Source organism: Scyliorhinus canicula, chromosome 1, assembly GCF_902713615.1.
Source record: "Scyliorhinus canicula chromosome 1, sScyCan1.1, whole genome shotgun sequence".
NCBI classification, from domain to species: domain Eukaryota; kingdom Metazoa; phylum Chordata; class Chondrichthyes; order Carcharhiniformes; family Scyliorhinidae; genus Scyliorhinus; species Scyliorhinus canicula.
The window spans coordinates 219,014,836-219,035,095 of record NC_052146.1 but is presented as its reverse complement, the minus strand read 5'-3'; the positions used below and the strand labels follow the sequence as shown (position 1 = coordinate 219,035,095).

The 20,260-nt window shown below is 47.0% G+C and overlaps 1 protein-coding gene across 2 annotated transcripts in view; it reads right to left on the bottom strand.

The window, feature by feature from the left end:
• Positions 1-20,260, bottom strand: part of abcb10 (ATP-binding cassette, sub-family B (MDR/TAP), member 10) — a 56,209-nt gene that overhangs the window by 29,067 nt on the left and 6,882 nt on the right. The window contains exons 3-4 of one of the 2 annotated variants that reach the window (XM_038807926.1): positions 15,342-15,544; positions 7,698-7,832 (exon numbers count right to left, since the gene is read on the bottom strand). In XM_038807926.1, the coding sequence (XP_038663854.1) occupies positions 7,698-7,832; positions 15,342-15,544 (338 nt within the window). Of the gene's footprint in view, positions 1-7,697; positions 7,833-8,233; positions 8,587-15,341; positions 15,545-20,260 lie in introns of those variants that run through there. The other variant, XM_038807936.1, reaches the window with a different exon arrangement.

Genomic DNA, 20,260 nt, shown 5'->3' with positions numbered 1-20,260 from the left:
AGGAATTTCTTCTCCTCAGAGGGCTGAGTGTCTTTGGAACTCTTTGCCACAGAGAGCTGTGGCGGCAGAGCCATTGTGTATATTTAAGGCTGAGATAGATAGATTTGTAAGCATTAAGGGAATCAAGGGTTATAGGAAAAGAGCATACGTGAGGAATGTCAGATCAGCCATGATCCTATTGAATGGCGGGGCATACTCGAGGAGCGAAGTAGCCTATTCCCATTTCTTTTCTTTTCGTTACTCTTAAAATTGATTATGTTTACACAAATACAATTATATTTCAGATAAAAGGATCCAAGAAGGCAGGTTGTACAGGAGTACGTGTACAGCCAATCCCATATGAAACTAACTGTTTTGATCAGTTTTGGGTAAAATCCACAGGGGACATACTATCGGAGAAACACACATACAATTTACACATTACAAAAGCCAAACTATGAACAACCCAAATTACATTTGCAGCCTCTGGCTTTCCTTCCTCTGGGCCTCTGCCTATCTCCGGTCCACCTGCAGGATTTCCTCCACTAGCCTTTCTATCTCCACCCGCTCCGTCTTTTCCCCGTGTGGCCGAATCAAAATAAACTCTCCCCTGACCACTGCTTTCAGTGCCTCCCAGACTGTATCTACCGAAACGTCCCCAGTGTCATTAATCTCAACATACCCCCAGATGGCTTTCCTCACCCACCTCTTCCTCTGCTAACAGCCCCACATCAAACCTCCATTGCGGGCGCTGCCCCCCCCCGGCCGCCCCCCGCGCCTTGCTCACTCGTAAATCCTGTGCGGGGTATGGTCCGACACTACTATTGCCGAATATTCCCCAGTACCCGCCTCATAAATTCCACATCGTCCCAGTTCGGGGAATAGATGTTTACCAACACCACCCGCATCCCCTTCAATTTCCCACTCACCATAATGTACTTCCCCCAGAATCCGCCACTATGTTCCCACCTCAAACGCCACCCGCTTATTGACCAAAATCGCCACCCCCCTCGTTTTAAAATCCAACCCTGAATGAACCAGTTGCCCAACCCATCCCTTCCTCAGCCCAATCTGGTCCCCCCACCTTCAGGTGTGTCTCTTGTAGCATGGCCACATCTGCCTTCAGTCGCTTTAAGTGTGCCAACACATGGGCCCTCTTGACTGGCCCATTAAATCCTCGTACGTTCCACGTGACCAGCCTCGCCTGGGGGCTCCCTGCCAATCAACCATGGCCCCTTTGGGCCAGCTTCTAGCCTGTGTCCCACACCTCCTAGGCCAGCCCTCGTCAATCCTCTTCCCCATACATTTTTTAATACCCTTCCCCGGTCACCCCCCAGCAACAACCCCTGCCCCATCCCCCCACTGACCTTCCACTCACCCCCCATTGCGCTTCTGTGAACTAGCCCAACCAGTTAGCCTGGCCCATGGCACCCAGCATCCTATCCCCCGCTGATTTCCCTCCCCCCAACTCAAGCATTAGTGCAAACAAACCAAAAACAATCTCTCCCCAAACCCAAACAAAAGGAACCAACCCACCATCCATTAACAAAGGACAAAGAACAAACCTGAAGCCGAAAAAGGAAGAAATGGCCCCAAACATAAGTTAATAGCAACATCATAACAGCATCTCCACCAAAGTTCAAAGTCCACCTTCTCCAGTCAGTCCATCGTCTGACAAATTCTACTACCTCCTCTGCTGAACCAAAGTACAATTCCCGACCTTCGTAGTTCCCCTATAGATGCGCTGGGTACAGTAGCCCAAACTTCACCCCCTTCTTGTAGAGGGCTGCCTTGGCCTTCTTGTAGCTCACTCTCACCGTGGCCAACTCAGCACCCAGGTCCTGGTGTACTCTAATTTCACTGCCCTCCCAGGTGGAGCGCCTCATCTGCCTGGCCCACCTCAGAATTTGCTCCCAGTACAGGAACTGCACCACCATCGCCTTCAGTGGCTCGCTCCCCTGGGCTTCCTCATTAGTGCCCTGTGCATTTGATCCACCTCCAACTGCCGTGAAAACGCACCCTCTCTGAGCAGCTTCTCTAGCATCCTCCCCACGTACGAACCAGCATCGGCTCCTTCACTCCCCTCCGGCAGACCAACAATCCTTATATTCTGCCCGAGTGACCGGTTCTCTAGGTCCTCGATCTTCTCCTGAAGCTGCATCTGCTGATTGCGCATCAGCACATCTCTGCTGCCATCGAGGCAAGCTGCAGTGTTTCCATAACACCTCCTCCATCTTCTGGATTGCCTGGCCCTGGGCCGCCAGCTTCATTTCCATGCAGTCAACCACCTCCCTGAACGAATCCACCAACAGGGCCAGGTCCACCAGACTCTTCCTTCCGTTGCTGGATAAACTTGTCATTCAGGAAGCTCACCAGCTGGTCCATCGACCACTGAGCCGACAGAGTTGCTCCCTACTCCTCTGCCATCTCCATGTGCGTTGCAGGCAGCGCACCAACTCCAACCGACTGCCTCCTCTCTTTTACGGCCGATTCTGGCCCTCCGCTCCGTACACCAGAGGGTTAATCTCTTCCCCGCACTCTCCTGCACCTTTTTTCCGCCTCACATCTACCTGTTAACCGGTGAAAAGGTCCGAAAAAACCGCCACGAGCGGGAGCCACCAAATGTGCGACCACTCACTCCATGGTCGCCACCAGAAGTCCCTATTCCTATTTCTTATAGTCTTTATCCTGAGATCACTAGCTCAGAGGTGCTACTTCCTAACTCCGTACATTCTGCTTTTAGGACCTCATCTCTTTTTTTTTAAAACCTGTGTCATTTGCACCAATGTGTGTCACGGCCACTGGCTGTTCACACTCAGCCTCCAGAATGTCCTGCACTGGCTCCAAGATATCCTTGACCCTAGCACCAGGGAGGCAACATACCATCCTGGAGTCTTGTTTGTGACCACAGAAACACCCATCTATTACCCTTACAATTGATTCCCCTATAACGATTGCCTTTCCACACTTCTTACTCTTCGTTTGTGTGGCAGAGCTAACTGTGGTGCAATGAATTTGGCTGCTGCTGCTTTCCCCAGACAGGCCACTACCCCCCAACAATATCCAAAGTGGTATAATCTGTTTAGCAGGGGAATGGCCACAAGAGATTTCTGCGCTGCCTGCCGAATCCTCTTGCTCTGCCTGGTGGTCACCTACTTCTTTGCCGCCTGTGGAGTCTGTGCCTGCAGTGGACCACCTCTCTAAACGTGTTGTCCACAATACTCTCTGCCTCATGGATGTCCCCAGCCATCGCTCCATCTCACAAGCCCAAGCGCCCAGGAGCTGCAGCTGGAAACACTTCTCGCACGCATGCTGGTCCTGGGCTTGGAAATGTGACTGGTTTACCACTTACAGTAGGAGCACACCACAGCCTCGAGCTCTCTGCTCATTACATACCCCTTTAAATTAAACCTTTTGGAAGATACTTAAATCAAATAATATTATTCTAGGGTCCTTCTTCCCTGGTCCTCATTACTACAGAATATAGCCCTTAGACTATAAGCGACAAAATGACTAAATACTTACACTGACCGTCCTCACCCAATCAGCTGTTTCCACTTGCCCTACGTCATCTTTGAATCCCGACATCACCTCAGCAAGCTCAGAACTCCAAGCCAACTCTCCGCTCTCAGTCTCACTCTTCTGCATGCTTTGTTTTCTCCCAGGCTCTACTCTCTAACCTGATCTTACATTGTCTACTAAATTACCTAATTTCACTATTTGATCTAACTTTACTTCCCTATTGCTAGTGTACCTTCCTGAAATTCAAGGAGCTACTTCTTTATAAATGATCCGTTTTTCTAGTTAAAGCTATTTAAATACAATTCCTAAAAGCAGCTTCTCACAAACTAATGAATTTACTGTTTTCCTGTGATTGTTTTTCAAACTCTGCTTCAGTAGAGCTGTCCCTCGCAGGTCTGGCTGTCCTTGCTCTCAGAAGGGAGGTCTCTTCGCTCCCCCAAGTTGAGTCAAAGGGCTTTAGATTAGACACTGAAATGTGGGATCATGTTTGCCTACAGTAGGGGCGGCATGGTGATGCAGTGGTTGGCACTGATGCCTACGACGCAGAGGACCCGGGTTCGATCTCAGCCCCAGGTCACTGTCCATGTGGGGTTTGTACATTTTCCCCATGTCTGCGTGGGTCTCACACCCACAGACCCAAAGATGTGCAGGGTAAGTGGATTGGCCATGCTAAATTGCCCCTTAATTGGAAAAAAATAATTTTGTACTCTATTTTTTTTTAATGTCTGCCTACAGTTTACATTTGTTTGGGACCTGGAGTCTTTGAAGATAAACCAGAGCTTTATTGCTAATAGGGTGCCACCAATTAAACTCTCAGGTCATTATTTGAAAGTTAAGTATAATCGATTATATTACAATATGGTTTCCCTCTTCAGCGATGCTATTTACATTCTGCAGCTTCTGTCAGTCAATAAAGGACAAGTTTAGCCAGAAACATTCATTTTATTTTGTGAAGTGCAAAACTAAGAATCTTGTTCAGTTAATTTATCCAAGGTAGGCACAGTGAGAGATTATACTCTCTCCTGTCCTTAAACAGCAGAGCCAAAAGTTAATTTTCCTTTTAAAATGAAAAACACTTGCAAAAATAGAGTGCTTTTCATGAGCTCAAGAAGTCCCAAAGTGCTTTCCAGCCAATTAAGCAAGTGTCATTGCTGTTGCAATGTATGAAATACAGCAGTCAATTTATGCACAGCATAAGAACACAAGCTTCTACTTTCAAACATCAACGGTTGGAAACAGAAGTCAGGAGGCAAAAGTGAGAGACCCGGGACTCCTGGGTTGAGAGTTGTCAACGACTGGCAGGTTACAGATAACGGTGTTGCTTACTCCACCATGAGCCTGCCTCGACCAATCCTTCATTGCTTCAACCAGTGATCCTTTTATCAGTTCACTTCAGAAATATTTGAATAATGTTCTCTGGACCCACAAGATAAGTTTCCTCTGTGATCTCTAGAGAGTTTGTATTTCCTTAAGGTGGTTCTACAGCTGTTATTCTGAAAGCCAGCTTGGAAACATGACGCCAAAAGTGCATGCCAACTCCATACCAGACAGTCAATGTCTAAACAGAGTTCAAATTCTTTGGATTTATGAGTGGCTGGGAAGCCTGGAGAGTCCCATAGTCGAATAATGATAAATCTTTATTATTGTCACATGTAGGCTTACATTAACACTGCAATGAAGTTGCTGTGAAAATCCCCTAGTCGCCACACTACGGTGCCTATTCGGGTACACGGAGGGACAATTCAAAATGTCTAATTCACCTAACAAGCATGTCTTTCGGGGCTTGTCTTTCGGGGCTTGTGGGAGGAAACCAGAGCAGCCGGAGGAAACCCATGCAGACACGGGAGAACATGCAGACTGCGCACAGCTAGTGATCCAAGCGGGAAACGAATTCAGGACCCTGGCACTGTGAAGCAACACTGCTAACCACTGTGCTACCTTGCCGCCCAATCAGCATTATCCTTAAAACTGGCAATGGGATTGTCCGAGTTGGGAGAGGAACTGCTGGACGTCCATGCAGATCATCTTCTGCCAGCCCGACAGTCACATGACACAACAATTGTGGAATTTTTGACTGATTGCAGAAATCAACTTCTGATCTATTAGCGCAAAACAGTTCCATACACGAGGCAAGACATACCCCCACCGGAGAGCTTTGGGGATAATCGGGTCACGGTCACCTGCGCCTCCCAAGCCATCATCATACATCATGTTGCAAATTACTGATTAACCATGTACAACATACTTTCAAAAATTTAATTTGCATTTGAATGAATCAGTACTATCTGTTGTGTATTCAGTGTTTTTAGTGTTTCCTCACAAACAGCCTTGTAGCTGAACTAGGGCACTTTAAGAGAACGATCACAAGACATCATCGGCAGTTTGCCCTTGCAAACAGGCAGTCTAACATCACAGCCTCTAGTGTTAACATCTTCTAAATAAAGCTCTATGTTTTGGTTGAACCTTCAAAGCCTGCAGACCCAACCTTGAATCCACCACATAAAAATTGGTGACGTGGTAGGTGAACAAATGTAGGCACCCAAATAATAAATAATTGAAATTGTTGCAACATGAAAATTCAATCTTGAATCCACCAGGCTATCTATCTGCTCCCACTATCTCCCTCGGGAGCCTATTCCATAACGGACCCATTACGCTCACTAAAATATTGTTTCCTCGGATTACGCTTGAATTAACCCCCTTCCAAGTGTGGGCTCTTCCCTCTGGTCCTACTGCTTGCCATGGTTGACACTATCTAGTCCACTTACAAACCAAAAAACAAAATCATATCACATCTCAACCTGGCTCTTTCCACATTCTTCTCACAATCCAGCATAGAGTGAGACTTTCAAGGGGGCAACATGGAATTGCCAGAATGACAAATCAGCCCCATCTTAATCATAGTCATCCCCAAGGTGAACATGGAATCTTTGAATGGTGGTGAAGCAGCCAAGCGCAAAGATATCCCGGAGTAGGCACAGCACTGAACATGTTTTGTCACCAAGGAGCAAAGTACACAAAAAAGTTGCAAATTACTTGTTGCATCAATGAAATGAAATGAAAATCGCTTATTGTCACAAGTAGGCTTCAAATGAAGTTACTGTGAAAAGCCCCTAGTCACCACATTCCGGCGCCTGTTCGGGGAGGCTGTTACGGGAATGTAACACGAGTTAGTTATTTTGTTCTATTTTCTCTTGGGATAGGGTGACACTGGCAAGGTTGGATACGCTACCCATCCTATGATACCTGTTCGGGTGTCAGATTGAAGCAAAAGATCCCGACGGGTCTTGACAGGGTGGATGAGGAGTTGATGTTTCCTTTTGCAGGAGAATCTAGAATGAGGGTTAAAACAGAGAGGAGGCAAAGAAATTCACTCAGTAGGCCACTGAGTCTGTGGAACTCTCTTACTGAAAAAGTGGTAGAAACAGAGTCTTTGAATATTCTTAAGGCAGAGGTGGTTATATTCTTGGTAAGCAAAGGGGTGATCAGCCATGATCTTATTAAATGGCGGAGCAGGCTCGTGGGGTTGAATGACCAACTTCTGCTCCTTGTTCATATGTTTCATAGCCAACGGGATTTGTGTGCAGACTAGAAATTCTTCTGTCAGCAAAGCTTGATCACCAAATGGCAAGGTGTCTGTAAATAATTCATCACAGAATGTTGGAGGACAGAAGGTCATCGTTCAGCTCATCATATCTTTGCCGGCTCTTTGAAAGAGCTAGCCAATTAATCCCACTATCCTGTTCTTTCCCAGAAGTCCTAATTTTTTCCTAATTTAAAGTATTCACCCAATTGCCTTTGATAATGTACTATTGACCGTTTCCATTCATGCTGTGCATTTCAGATCATAACTCACTTCATTCAAAAAGATCCTTAGCATCCCCTAGTTCTTCTGCAAATGATCTGAAAACCCTGACCTCTGGTTATTGATCCTCCTACCAGTATAAACCAGTTTCTCCCTCGGTATTTGTGATCAAAACATCTCCATTAAATCTCTCTTTTGATCTTTTCTGCTCCAAGGGGAACAATCCCAGTTTTGCCAGTCTGGTGACAAAAACTCTGCTGACTTTTATGCAACTGGTTGGCAGTTGTGACGAGGAAGCTACATTTTCTAGATGGGTGATTGAAAGGCCTGAAGGGCAATTATAATCCTTTCCTATTCTTACCGAACAAGAAATAACAATACTGTACATTACCTGTGTTGCAGCAGCTAGTGAATCTTGGGTGACTCCAGTAAGCTTGCGAATGTATCTGCCATAAAACACTGCAAGAACGGCAAGTGGAGGAACAATGCCCAGGACAAACATGGCCAGCTGAGGCGACACATAAAACTATTAAAAAATAAAGGGCAAGGGCAAAATGAAATTAACAACGAGCACTATGGTCACTTGTTGACATTCTGAAATATTAAAAATATTAAATCAATTTATCACAAACTGCATTCTGTAAACTGCTAAACATTGGCTGACTGAAAGGTGGGTACAGTGGAAATACAGACAATGCGTCAGCCATTTACATTCGATTCAGTTCCATTTTAACCCCCAGATATGCTTTCCATTTGGAGATTTAACTGTTAAAAACATAATTACATCTTCTATGACTGACATCCAAATTTGTGAATTACTGAATACCCAAAGATGAAACAGAAGACTGATCTGGGACTGAAGCATTTAGAGGACTAGTTTAAACTCAGACAGGAATTACAATGCTATTATTCAACCTAGATCCTCACCTCAGATTCCTCCATCCAACAGGTTTTAGACCCCAGCAGGTATCAATTCTACTTAGCATTAGAAATTCAATTCTTTTGATCATTTCACAGGTGAATGCACTTATAGGACTGAGGTTTGAGTCCTGTTTAGTTCGCTGATCTCAGTGAAGGAAACAGTTGGGGCTCTGCAACTGTTCCAGTGACTCTAGGTTTGAGGGGGAGGGAGACAGCAACATTTTCTCTTGCCATTCTGTGATCTCTGCTGGAAAGTATGGCTGCGGATATCAAGCAAGAACAGGATGAAGCTTGGCCATGATGCCCTACACCAGAGAATAGCCAATTAATAGTCATAGTCGAGGACATTGCTGGCTGGCATTATGAAACCATCACTAGCCGGATCCCAAATCTTCACGTGTGATTGGCTGGGCAGGGGTGTGGGAAGAGATATGCAAGCAAGACATTTAAAATTTACCAGAAGCTGCTCAGAACCATTGTAGAGAAACATACACTCCATGCAGTCACATATAACTTTTGGACCCATGAGCATGTCACACAGATACACAAAATCCACAACATTGCACTATAAAACCAATGACACTCATATACATTTAATTCATTCACAGGATGTGGGCATCGCTGGCTCAGCCAGCATTAATTGCCCTTGATGAGGTGGTTGGGAGCTGGCGCTTGTGTGGCACGAATGTTACTTGCCAATAATTAGCCCAAGCCTGGGTACCTTTGGCTTGCTTTGGGACATGGGCTGCTTCAGTATTCAAGGAGTCACAAATGGGACTGAACATCACCAGCAGCAAACAGCCCCACTTCTTTTTTTAAATTTTAGAGTACCCAATTAATTTAGGTGCAATTTAGCGTGGCCAATCCACATACCCTGCACATCTATGGGTTGCGAGGGCGAAACCCATGCAAACACAGGCTGAATGTGCAAACTCCACACGGATAGTGACCCAGAACCTGGATCGAGGATCTTGGCATATTGAGGCAGCAGTGCTAACCACTGTGCCACCATGCTGCCCTAACATCACCACTTCTGACCTCATGATGAAAGGAAGGTAGTGGCAGTACAGTGGCGCAGTGGGTTAGCCCGGATGCTTCATGGCGCCGAGGTTCCAGGTTCGATCCCGGCTCTGAGTCACTGTCCGTGTGGAGTTTGCCCATTCTCCCCGTGTTTGCGTGGGTTTCGCCCCCACAACCCAAAGATGTGCAGGCTAGGTGCTTTGGCCGTCCTAAATTGTCCCTTAATTGGATAAAATTAATTGGGTACTCTAAATTTATAAGAAAAAAAAGAAAAAAGAAAATGATGGAAGGAAGGTAATTGATGAAGCAGCTGAAGATCGTTGAACTCGAACAAGCACAACCAACCTCTCTTATGCTAGGCATGACTCCAACCAGCAAAGTGTTTTTTTGCCTGATTCCCACCGACTCCAGTTTTGCGAGGGCTCCTTGATGCCACACTCAGCCAGAGCAGTCACTTCCACCTCATCTCTGGAATTCAGTTTTTTTGTCCATGCTTGAACCAAGGCTGCAATGATGTCAGGAGTCGAGTGACCCTGGCAGAACCCAAAATGTATTTATTTATTTTAGAGTACCCAATTCATTTTTTCCAATTAAGGGGCAATTTAGGGTGTTCAATCCACCTTCCCTGCACATCTTTGGGTTGTGGGGGCAAAACCCACGCAAACACAGGGAGAATGTGCAAACTCCACACGGACAGTGACCCAGAGCCGGGATCGAACCTGGGACCCCGGCGCCGTGAGGCCGCAGTGCTAACCCACTGCGCCACCGTGCTGCCCTGGCAGAACCCAAATTAAGCGTCAGTGAGCAGGTTATTGTTGAGCAAGTGCCACTTCAAAGCACTTTTGAAAACCTCTTCCATCAGTTTACTGATGATAGAGTGTGACAATTGGAAGATGCTACGAAAATCAGATTACAAATGTACTGGGAAATTTAGGGGTTAAAAATCAGGGGCTATGGGAGCATGGCGGCGCAGTGGTTAGCACTGCTGTCTCACAGCACCGAGGTCCCAGGATCGATCCTGGCTCTGGGGCACTGTCCGTCTGGAATTTACACATTCTCCCACAGTGTTTCAGTGGGTTTCACCCCTACAACCCAAAGATGCGCAGGTCAGGTGGATTGGCCACGCAAATTACCACTTCAGAAAAAATGAACTGTGTACTCTAAATTTATAAAGATAATAAAAATAAAAATAAGGGGCTAAAATATGTTTGCTTAAAAATAATTCTGTCGACTTCCGGTGGCGGCTATGGAGGAGTAAGTCGCACATTTGGTGGCTCCCGCTCTGGTCGGACTTTTGGACCGTTCCCCCAGAGTTTTTTCCTGTTTTAAATGGCAAATTTGAAGGCTGAGGCAATTGGGCACTGTTTCCACGCATCGGTGCATGGAGAAAAGGACCAGAAGTGCACGAACGAGCTGTGTTGAAGCTGCAACGGGAGGCAGTATGGCCGAGGGCCGGACTCCTGGGGTGGCAGCGCAGCGACCAACGGACACAGTGATGCAGGGCATTCAGGATGGCTTTGTCAGGCAGAAGCGGGAATGCTTGGACCCGATCAAAGAACCAATTGATCGGCTAGAGAGCAGACTGGACGCCAGGACAGGGCAATCCAGAAGGTGGAGAAGGCGCTGTTTGAACAAGAGGAGCATCAAACAGCGGTGCAACTGGAGGTGGGGACGCTTCGGGACAGCAGAAAAGGCTCCTGGAGAAGGTGGAGGACCTAGAGGACCGGTCCCGCAAGCAGAACCTAAGAATTGTCGGGCTCCCAGAGGGAGCAGATGCTGTCGCATACGTGGCGGGTATGTTCAAAAAGCTGCTGGGGAAGGGGACATTCCCCCGACCATTGAAGGTGGACAGGGCGTACTGGGCGCTTGCTAGGAAGCCGCGGGCGGGGGACCCTCCGAGGGCAATGGTGGTGAGATTCCACAGGTTCCTGGACAAGGAATGCATTCTTCGGTGTGCCAAGCGCTGGAGGAGAAGTTTGCATTGGCGGGGGTAAATTAATTTCGATATTTACAGGTACGGGACTTTTTGCGAAAGCAGGTACCAACCTTCCCACCCCACGTTGAGGGGGATTCAGGATAGGGTGGTTTCTAGAGGATTGACAGGAGAGGGGGCGTCTCGGACATATATACAGAGTTTATGGGTTCGGAGGAGTCACAGGCCGAGGAGCTGAAGCAAAAGTGGGAGGAGGAGCTGGGAGGAGAGATAGAGGAAGACCTTTGGGCGAACGTGTTGGGTAGGGTCAATGCAACCACAACGTGTGCCAAGCTCAGCCTGATCCAGTTTAAGGTTGTTCACTGGGCTCACATGACAGTGGCCCGGATGAGCAGATTCTTTGGGGTGGAGGACAGGTGTGCGAAGAGCGCGGGGGAGGGGGGGCAGCTAATCATGTCCATATGTTCCGGGCATGTCAAAAACAGAGGGGGTTTTCATAGAATTTACAGAATTATTTTTTCATAGATTTCATGGAATTTACAGTGCAGAAGGAGGCCATTCGGCCCATCGAGTCTGCACCGGCTCCTGGAAAGAGCGCCCGACCCAAGGTTAACACCTCCACCCTATCCCCATAACCCAGTAACCCCACCCAATTGCCCACTATGGGCAATTTTTGACACTAAGGGCAATTTATCATGGCCAATCCACCTAACCTGCACATCTTTGGACTGTGGGAGGAAATCGGAGCACCCGGAGGAAACCCACGCACACACGGGGAGGATGTGCAGACTCCGCACAGACAGTAACCCAAGCCGGAATCGAACCTGGGACCCTGGAGCTGTGAAGCGATTGTGTTATCCACAATGCTACTGTGCTGCCCTTTGGCAGGGGTATGCCGACGCCATGTCCACGATATTAAATACGAGGGTGGCAATGTGTCCAGAGGTGGCGATTTTTGGGGTATCGCAGGATCCGGGAATCCAGGAGAGAGAGGTGGACATTCTGGCCTTTGCCTCCCTGGTAGCCCGGAAGCGCATATTATGAGCATGGGGTGACTCAAAGCCCCCAAAATCGGAGACCTGGCTTTCGGACATGGTTGGCTTCCTCTGCCTGCAGAAAATCAAGTTCGCCATGAGAGGGTCTCTGTTGGGGTTCGTCCGGAGGTGGCAACCATTCGTCGACTTCCTCGCAGAGAATTAATCGTCCGGGGGGGGGGGGTGTTAGGTTAGCGTAGTTCAGGGGGGTAAGCAATGGTAGGACCTCTGGGAGAGGGAGGTGGTATTTGCACTATGTTTATATTTTTCTTGTTATGTACATTGTTGATTCTTTTGCTGTTACAATGCCAAAGAAATACCTCAATAAAATGTTCATTAAAAAAGAAAATTCTAGAAGGGGAGGGTAGAGTCTCGGGTATTTATAAGGTGCTCATGAGGGAGGAAGGGTCCCAGACAGAGGAACTGAAACTTAAATGGGAGGAGGAGCTAGGCGGGGAAATGGAGGACGGGCTGTGGGCAGAGGCCCTGAGTAGGGTAAATTCGACCGCGACATGTGCCAGGCTCGGGCTGATTCAATTTAAGGTCGTTCACCGGGCCCATATGACGGTGGCTCGGATGAGCAAATTATTTGGGATAGAGGACAAATGCGCTAGGTGCGCGGGAGGACCAGCGAACCACGTTCACATGTTTTGGGCATGCCCTAAGCTTAGGGGATACTGGGAGGGATTTGCGGGGATCATGTCCCGGGTGCTAAAAACAAGGGTGGTGATGAGTCCAGGGGTGGCAATTTTTGGGGTTTCGGAAGACCCGGGAGTCCAGGGGGAGAAAGAGGCCGATGTTTTGGCCTTTACTTCCCCGATAGCCCGGCGACGAATACAATTGGCGTGGAGGGACTCAAAGCCCCCGAAGACTGAGTTGTGGCTTGCGGACATGTCGAGTTTCCTGGGTATGGAAAAAATTAAGTTCGCCTTGAGGGGATCTGTACAGGGGTTCGCCCGGAGGTGGCAACCATTTATTGACTTCTTTGCGGGAGAGTGAGCGTCAGCAGGGGGTGGATGGGGATAGAGTAGAGTAGGAGGGAAAATATGGCGGGTAGTACCGGTGGGAGAGGAGCGGGCTTGTGCAGTATGTTACGATTGAAGTATTGAAAGTACATGGATGTTTGCACATTTTTGCCTTTTTTGCTTTCTTTCTGTTGATGTCTGTAACTGTTTACAAAGCCAAAAACTACCTCAATAAAATTGTTTATTTAAAAAAAAAGAAAATTCTGTCTGCAGTGATCATGGTTTTAAAATGGATGAAATTGACGAACGAGTGTTTTTTTCAATGTAGGCTAATGGATTGTGGTTTGACTGGGGAAGTCCCTGGAAAGTTTTTTAAAAATAAATTTAGAGTAGTCAATTATTTTCTTTTCCAATTAAAAGGGGCAATTTAGTGTGGCCAATCCACCTAACCAGCACATGTTTGGGTTGTGGGGGTGATATCCCTGGGATGTTAACATGCTTTTGCAGCCTGCTTGCTTGGGGGAGATGAAATCATTGCTGAGTCGAGCCCAGAAAAGCAGAGAGTTTTGGAGAAGCTTTGAGAGACAGAGAGAGAGAGAGAGCGAGGGCGGAGTTCTGATCTGCCTGGCTCAGAACTTTCCAAGTAGGATAGTTAAAAAAATTAACAATATTTCAAAGCAGAGTAATCTTATCTGACGATAAGGAAGAAGTGGAAACAACATAATTGAAGTAGGGGCAGCACGGTAGCATAGTGGTTGGCACAATTGCTTCACAGCTCCAGGGTCCCAGGTTCAATTCCTGGCTTGGTCACTGTCTGTGCGGAGTCTGCACATTCTCCCCGTGTCTGCGTGGGTTTCCTCCGGGTGCTCCGGTTTCCTCCCACAGTCCAAAGATGTGTAGGTTAGGTGGATTGGCCATGCTAAATTGCCATTAGGTGGGGTTACTGGGTTATGGAAATAGGGTGGAGGTGTGGGCTTGGATAGGGTGTTCTTTCCAAGAGCCAGTGCAGACTCGATGGGCCGAATGGCCTCCTTCTGCATTGTAAATCCTAAAAGAAAGTTATTTGAAGATATTCAGCCAGAGTCTGAAGGAGTCCAACTCCAACTGGAGCCAAATTTGAAGCTGGATTAAGAACTACAGGTTTATTTCCTTGTTGTTAATGGGAAATTGTATAGTTGTGTTAAGTGGCAATTGTAAGTTGTTCTTTTTGGGTGTGAAGTTAAAGAGATTAATGTTGTAGTTAGAATACAGTTGTGTTTTTAAGAAATACAAAATCCCTATTTTTTCATGCACTCACTCCTGAAGCGAATCATTCTTCCCGCACAGTCTTAAAATAAACTAAAATATTGAGATTTCAGTACAGTATCCTAGCCACTGTTGGGGTCTGGTCTAGGGTCGTAATCACAGACGTCACAGTGCAGGAAGCCATTCGACCCATCGAGTCTGCACCAAGTCTTATAAAGAGCGTCCCACGCCGCCACCCTAAACCAGAAACCCCGCCTAACCTTTTGGACACCAAGGGGCAATTTATCATGACCAATCCACCTAACCTGCACATCTTTAGACTGTGGGAGGAAACCGGAGCACCCAGAGGGAACCCACACAGACACGGGAAGAACGTGCAGACTCTGCACAGACAGTGACTGAAGCCAGGAATCGAACGTGGCACCCTGGCGCTGTGAAGCAGCCGTGCTAACCACTATGTTACCGTGCTGCCCAAGTAAGAGAGTAGATTGATGGGTGGTAATTGGCCGGGTTGGATTTGTCCTGCTTTTTTTTTTAATTAAAGGGGAAATTTAGCGTGGCTGGGTTGTGGGGGCGAAACCCACGCAAACACAGGGAGAATGTGCAAACTCCACACGGACAGTGGCCCAGAGCCGGGATCGAACCTGGGACCTCGGCGCCGTGGGGCAGCAATGCTGCTCACTGCACCATCGTGCTTCCCCTTGTCCTGCTTTTTGTGTACAGGACACAAAACCCAAATGACAAACTTCTGGATGGAATTAATATAAAATGGAAATGACAACTATTCTCAGAGCACGTTGAGAAAGAGAAGGTAGATAAAAATGTGTTTTAAGATGCAAGGGAGATTAATGGCAGAGTTAACTAATGCAAAAATATATCAATGTTTGCTCATCAGCCCTTTCACCAGCTTCACATACCATCATGCCAACACCAGCTGCTGCCTGGCCGATCGCTCTTAGCCCATCTGACAGGTTCTCGGTCACTGAGCGCCCAAGCAGGTCAGCATCGGATGAAAGTCGATTGATAAGCTCTCCTGTGCTGGTTTTATCAAAAAATCCAATCTCCTGGCACAGAATTGAAGAAAATAATTTTGCCCTCAAACATCTGACAATCCGCTGCCCTGCGATGCATACACAAACAACAAAAGAACATTAGACTGGCCTTACGGATGCAGTCATGGAAAAACATCTTGCCCCTTCTTGAATGTAACATTTCAGTCACCTGTCGGTTAACTCCCAGCCAATCCACCGCTCCCCAGTTCTGACATGACTTATTGCAAATACTTTCCATGTTGCAAAGTTGTGTATGCAAGGATACTATTGCAGCAAGATTCTGGTCTCACATTGCTAAATAAAAACACCTGGATTTATACAATACTGATGTGCCTTCAAGATTTTCTAAAACCTTGGGAACTCACCCAGATTCTGAATTTCCATTTTCTTTTTAATTCTCCCTTTTCTAACCAGCCCTGTGTAACATGAGTCACCAGCCCTTCTTAAGATTGATCTTTTTTTCCCAATTAAGCAGAAATTTAGCGTGGTCAATCCACCTACCCTGTACATCATTGGGTTGTGGGGGTGAGGCCCACGCAGACACGGGGAGAATGTGCAACTCCACACAGACAGTGATCCAGGGCTGGGATCGAACCTGGTTCCTTGGCGCTTGAGGCAGGAGTGCTGACCACTTTGACATCATGCTGCCCGAAAGATTTTGATCTCTTACCTCATCTACTTTGACCTGCGCCTATTCACATTTACCAGACTGGTTTCACATTGATGGCAAAACTGCCGAAACTGCCATTCACAGGCTATGCCATCATGTCACGGTGTTGTAAACTTTTTATCATCGGGTACATAATCTCCCTACAGCAGAGAGCAGCTAAACTAGCCTGAGAGGCTGTGAAATGAAACTCAAACTTGGTGGTTCTGCTCTAGTCCTAAACCCAAAAGAAGTGGTCTGTTGTCAGCTGGATGTTTTGTAATGGTTCACAATGTTAATTGATGCAAAACACCTTCCCACTCAAATACAACTAGCTCATTTTGAGCTAAGCGTGCTACCATTAAGCCAAGTTGGCACTTTTGAAGATGAAGTCAAAATATTCAAATGATCAATGATATCACATTTTAAACAATTTGTGGCCAGTTAAAAGATTTTTGTAAAAATTAAAGCTGTATTGTAGCTTAATTTTGCCAACAAAAAAAAAAACACTGGGGAGTCAGCAATTAAATGATTTTGCAAGAAGGGAGCATAAATTATTATGAAACCATCCAGTTTTACAAAAAAGTACAAATTAGACAAGTTTTTAAGTTACACTCATTTTTCATTGAACAATTAATTTACTTTAAAAAGAACAAACTTGAATTATATTCTACATTGTCTGTAGTTGTGCATCCCAAAGTACATTAACAGTCATGGATTCAAGACCACACACAAACATAAAATTGCTGGAAACACTCAATAGGGGTGGCAGCAACAGTGGAGTGTGAAAATAGGAATGTTTCAAATCTGTAAGAGGTGGAGAAATGTGTTGGGTTTAGACTGCAGAAGGAGGGTTGAAGCAGCTGGAGCAGAGTAAAAGGTCAGTAATTGGTGAGAGCTAGGAAAGAGTGGCAGCACAATGGTTAGCACAGCTGCTTCACAGCTCCAGGGTCCCAGGTTCGATTCCGGCTTGGATAACTGTCTGTGCAGAGTCTGCACGTTCTCCTAATGTCTGCGTGGATTTCCTCCGGGTACTCCGGTTTCCTCCCACAGTCCAAAGATGTGCGGGTTAGGTGGATTGGCCATGTTAAATTGCCCTTTGTGTCCAAAAAGGTTAAGTGGGGAGTTACAGGGATAGGATAGAGACGTGGGCTCGAGTAGGTGCTCTTTGTAAGGGCCGGTGGAGACTCGGTGGGCCGAATGGCCTCCTTCTGCACTGTAAATTATATGATTCTATGATTACAAAGAGGTGTAGGCTACAAAGTAGAGGGAGCGTCAATGACAGGAGACTATGCTAGTAGTGGCAAACAGGTAAGATGCCAGAATGTGTGAATGAGAGAATAAAGGGACCCCATTAAAAGCAAAATTTAAAGGGTGACAGTTGGCCAGGTTTGGGGGTTAGATGTTTAAAAAAGGATCCAGATGGAGGAGAAAGGTCACAGTCTAAAGTTGTTGAACTCAATGTTGAGTCCTGAGGGTGTAACATGCGTACTTGGAAAATGAGATTCTGCTCCTCCTGTCAGCATTGGGCTTCACAGGCAGCACTGTGACACGGTGGTTAGCATTGCTGCCTCATGGCGCTGTGGTCTCAGGTTCGATCCCGGCTCTGGGTCACTGTCCGTGTGGAGTTTGCACATTCTCCCCGTGTTTGCATGGGTTTCACCCCCACAACCCATAGATGTGCATGGTAGGTGGATTGGCCACACTAAATTACCCTTTAATTGGGAAAGAAAAAGCATTGGCCAAGGACGGGCATGGGGGCATAAGAACAAGATGTTAAAACAGCAGGAAAGTTTTGGTCATGTTTGCGTGCTGAGCAAGGTGGTCCGCAAAATGGTCACCCACTCTGCGTTTAGTTTCCCCAATGTAGAGGAGGTTGCATTGGGAGTAGCAAATACAGTAGACCAAATTGGAGGAGGTGTAAGTGAAACATTGCTTCACCTGAAAGGAGTGTTTGGGGCCTTAAATGGTGAGGAGGGAGGAGATGAAGGGGCGGGTTTTGCATATTCTGCAATTGCATGGCAAGGGGATGAGGAATTGGTGGTGATGGAGGTTTAAAGAGAGAGCAGCCCCTGCAGAATGCGGATGGGGAGTGCCAAGGGGAAGATGTGTTTCATGGTAGCATTGTGCTGGAGTTGATGGAAATGGGGAGGATGACCCTTTGAATGCAGAGGCTGGTGGGGTAGAAAGCGAGGATCATATCATGGTTATGAGAGGGAGGGGAAGGGGCGGATGGAGGTTCTGGAAAAGGGTTGAAGCCAATAGAGTGCCTTGTCAACCATAGTGGGGGGGGAAAGCTCAGTTAAGAAAAAAGGCAGACATGTCAGAAGTGCCATTTTCAAAGGTGGCATCATCAGAACAGATGCGACAGATGTGGAGAAACTGGGAGAATGGGATGGGGTCCTTCCAGGAAGCAGCTGTGAGGAGTTCTAGTTGCGGTTGCTGTGGGAGTTGGTGGGCTAACAATGAATATTAGTGGTCAGTCTATCAGAGACAGAGACGTCAAGGAATGAGAGAGAAATGTACCATGTGAAGGTGAGAGAGGGTAGAAATTGGGAGCAAAATTGATCCAGGTTCAAACAAAAGCATGAAACAACACTGATACAGCCATCTGATGTAACAGAAAAAGAGTTTCAAGAACGGACAGGAATGTGGAATGTTTAACAGAACCCACGGAAAGACAGATAGTCCAGAGATATTCCAGTGCAATACCGAGAAAATGCAGAAGTTGGAAGTGCCATCTTTCAGATGAGAAGTTAAACCAAGCCCCAGCTGGCCTGTTAGTAAAGAGTTAATGTTCCCTTATGGACAGCACGGTGGCGCAAGTGGTTAGCACAGTTGCCTCACGGCTCCGAGGTCCCAGGTTTGAATTCCGGCTCTGGGTCACTGTCCATGTGGAGTTTGCACATTCTCCCCGTGTTTGCGTGGGTTTTGCCCCCACAACCTAAAAAAGATGTGCAAGCTAGGTGGATTGGCCACGCTAAATTGCCCCTTAATTGGAAAAAATGAATTGGATATTCTAAATTTATATTCATATCCCTTATACTGTCCAATACCTCCCTCAGCCCCAAAGGCTCCTCTAGCGCCTGCCTCTTTTCTTCCTCCAGCTGCCGAAACACCAGCCCATCCAAAAACCGCTCCATGTCCCCTTCTTCATCCCTTGCGTCTGCCCTGTACAGCTCCTTACAGTATTCGTCAAAACATCTCATTTATCCTCCCTGCTCTAGTCACCACCTCCCCATGTCTCTGTCCGTATCCGCAATACTTTCCTGGACTTCTGTAGTTCATGTGCTAGCATTCAACTTGCCTTCTGGCCGCACTGCAACCCCCTTGCCCTATGCAGCTGCCCCACCGCCCTCCCAGTAATCAACCTATCAAATTGTCTGTGCAACTTTTTTGTTCTCGCCAATCCCTCGAATACTCCCTATCTACTTCTACAGTCTTGTTCATGAAGCACCCATATTCCTCCCTCATTTTCCTATCCTATGCGTCTTGAGCGAGATAATCTCCCCTCGGACCACCGCCTTCAGTGCCTCCCAAAATGTGTCTGCCAGCCACCTCTCCATTCTGGTTCAACTTTACATAGTCCTTAATCATCGACCGCACCTTGATCACAGAACCCTCTGCCTGCCAACAACCCCGAATCAAGCCTCCATCCAGTCCTCTACTCCCATCCCGATCTGAGCCGAATCTCCAACCAGTGGGGTGCATGGTCCAAAATTACTATCCCCGCGTACTCTGCCCCTTCCAACACCTCCCGGCTCGCCACAAAAAGTCAATTCTGGAGTACACCCTGTAAACATGTGAGAAAAAGGAATACTTCCTTCCTTAAGGGTTCTTAAAGAGCCAGAGGTCCACCATACCCATTTTTTCCATGAACCCTCCCAGTTCCTTTGCCATTTGTATCCTTCATTGATCCGAGGCTCGACCTTTACACCCTTGGCTTTAGATCACAATTAAAATCTCCTCCAATTATCAACTGCCGCATGGTGAAGTCCCCTTACAACCTTTTCACCCCTGCTACACATCGTCGACCCAATAGAAAAATAACTACCCTCCATCTAGGAAGGGAAAAACCTCCTTCCAACCCCCACGCTACCCTTATCTTCCATTACTCTCCTCCATCTCCCAATAAAGT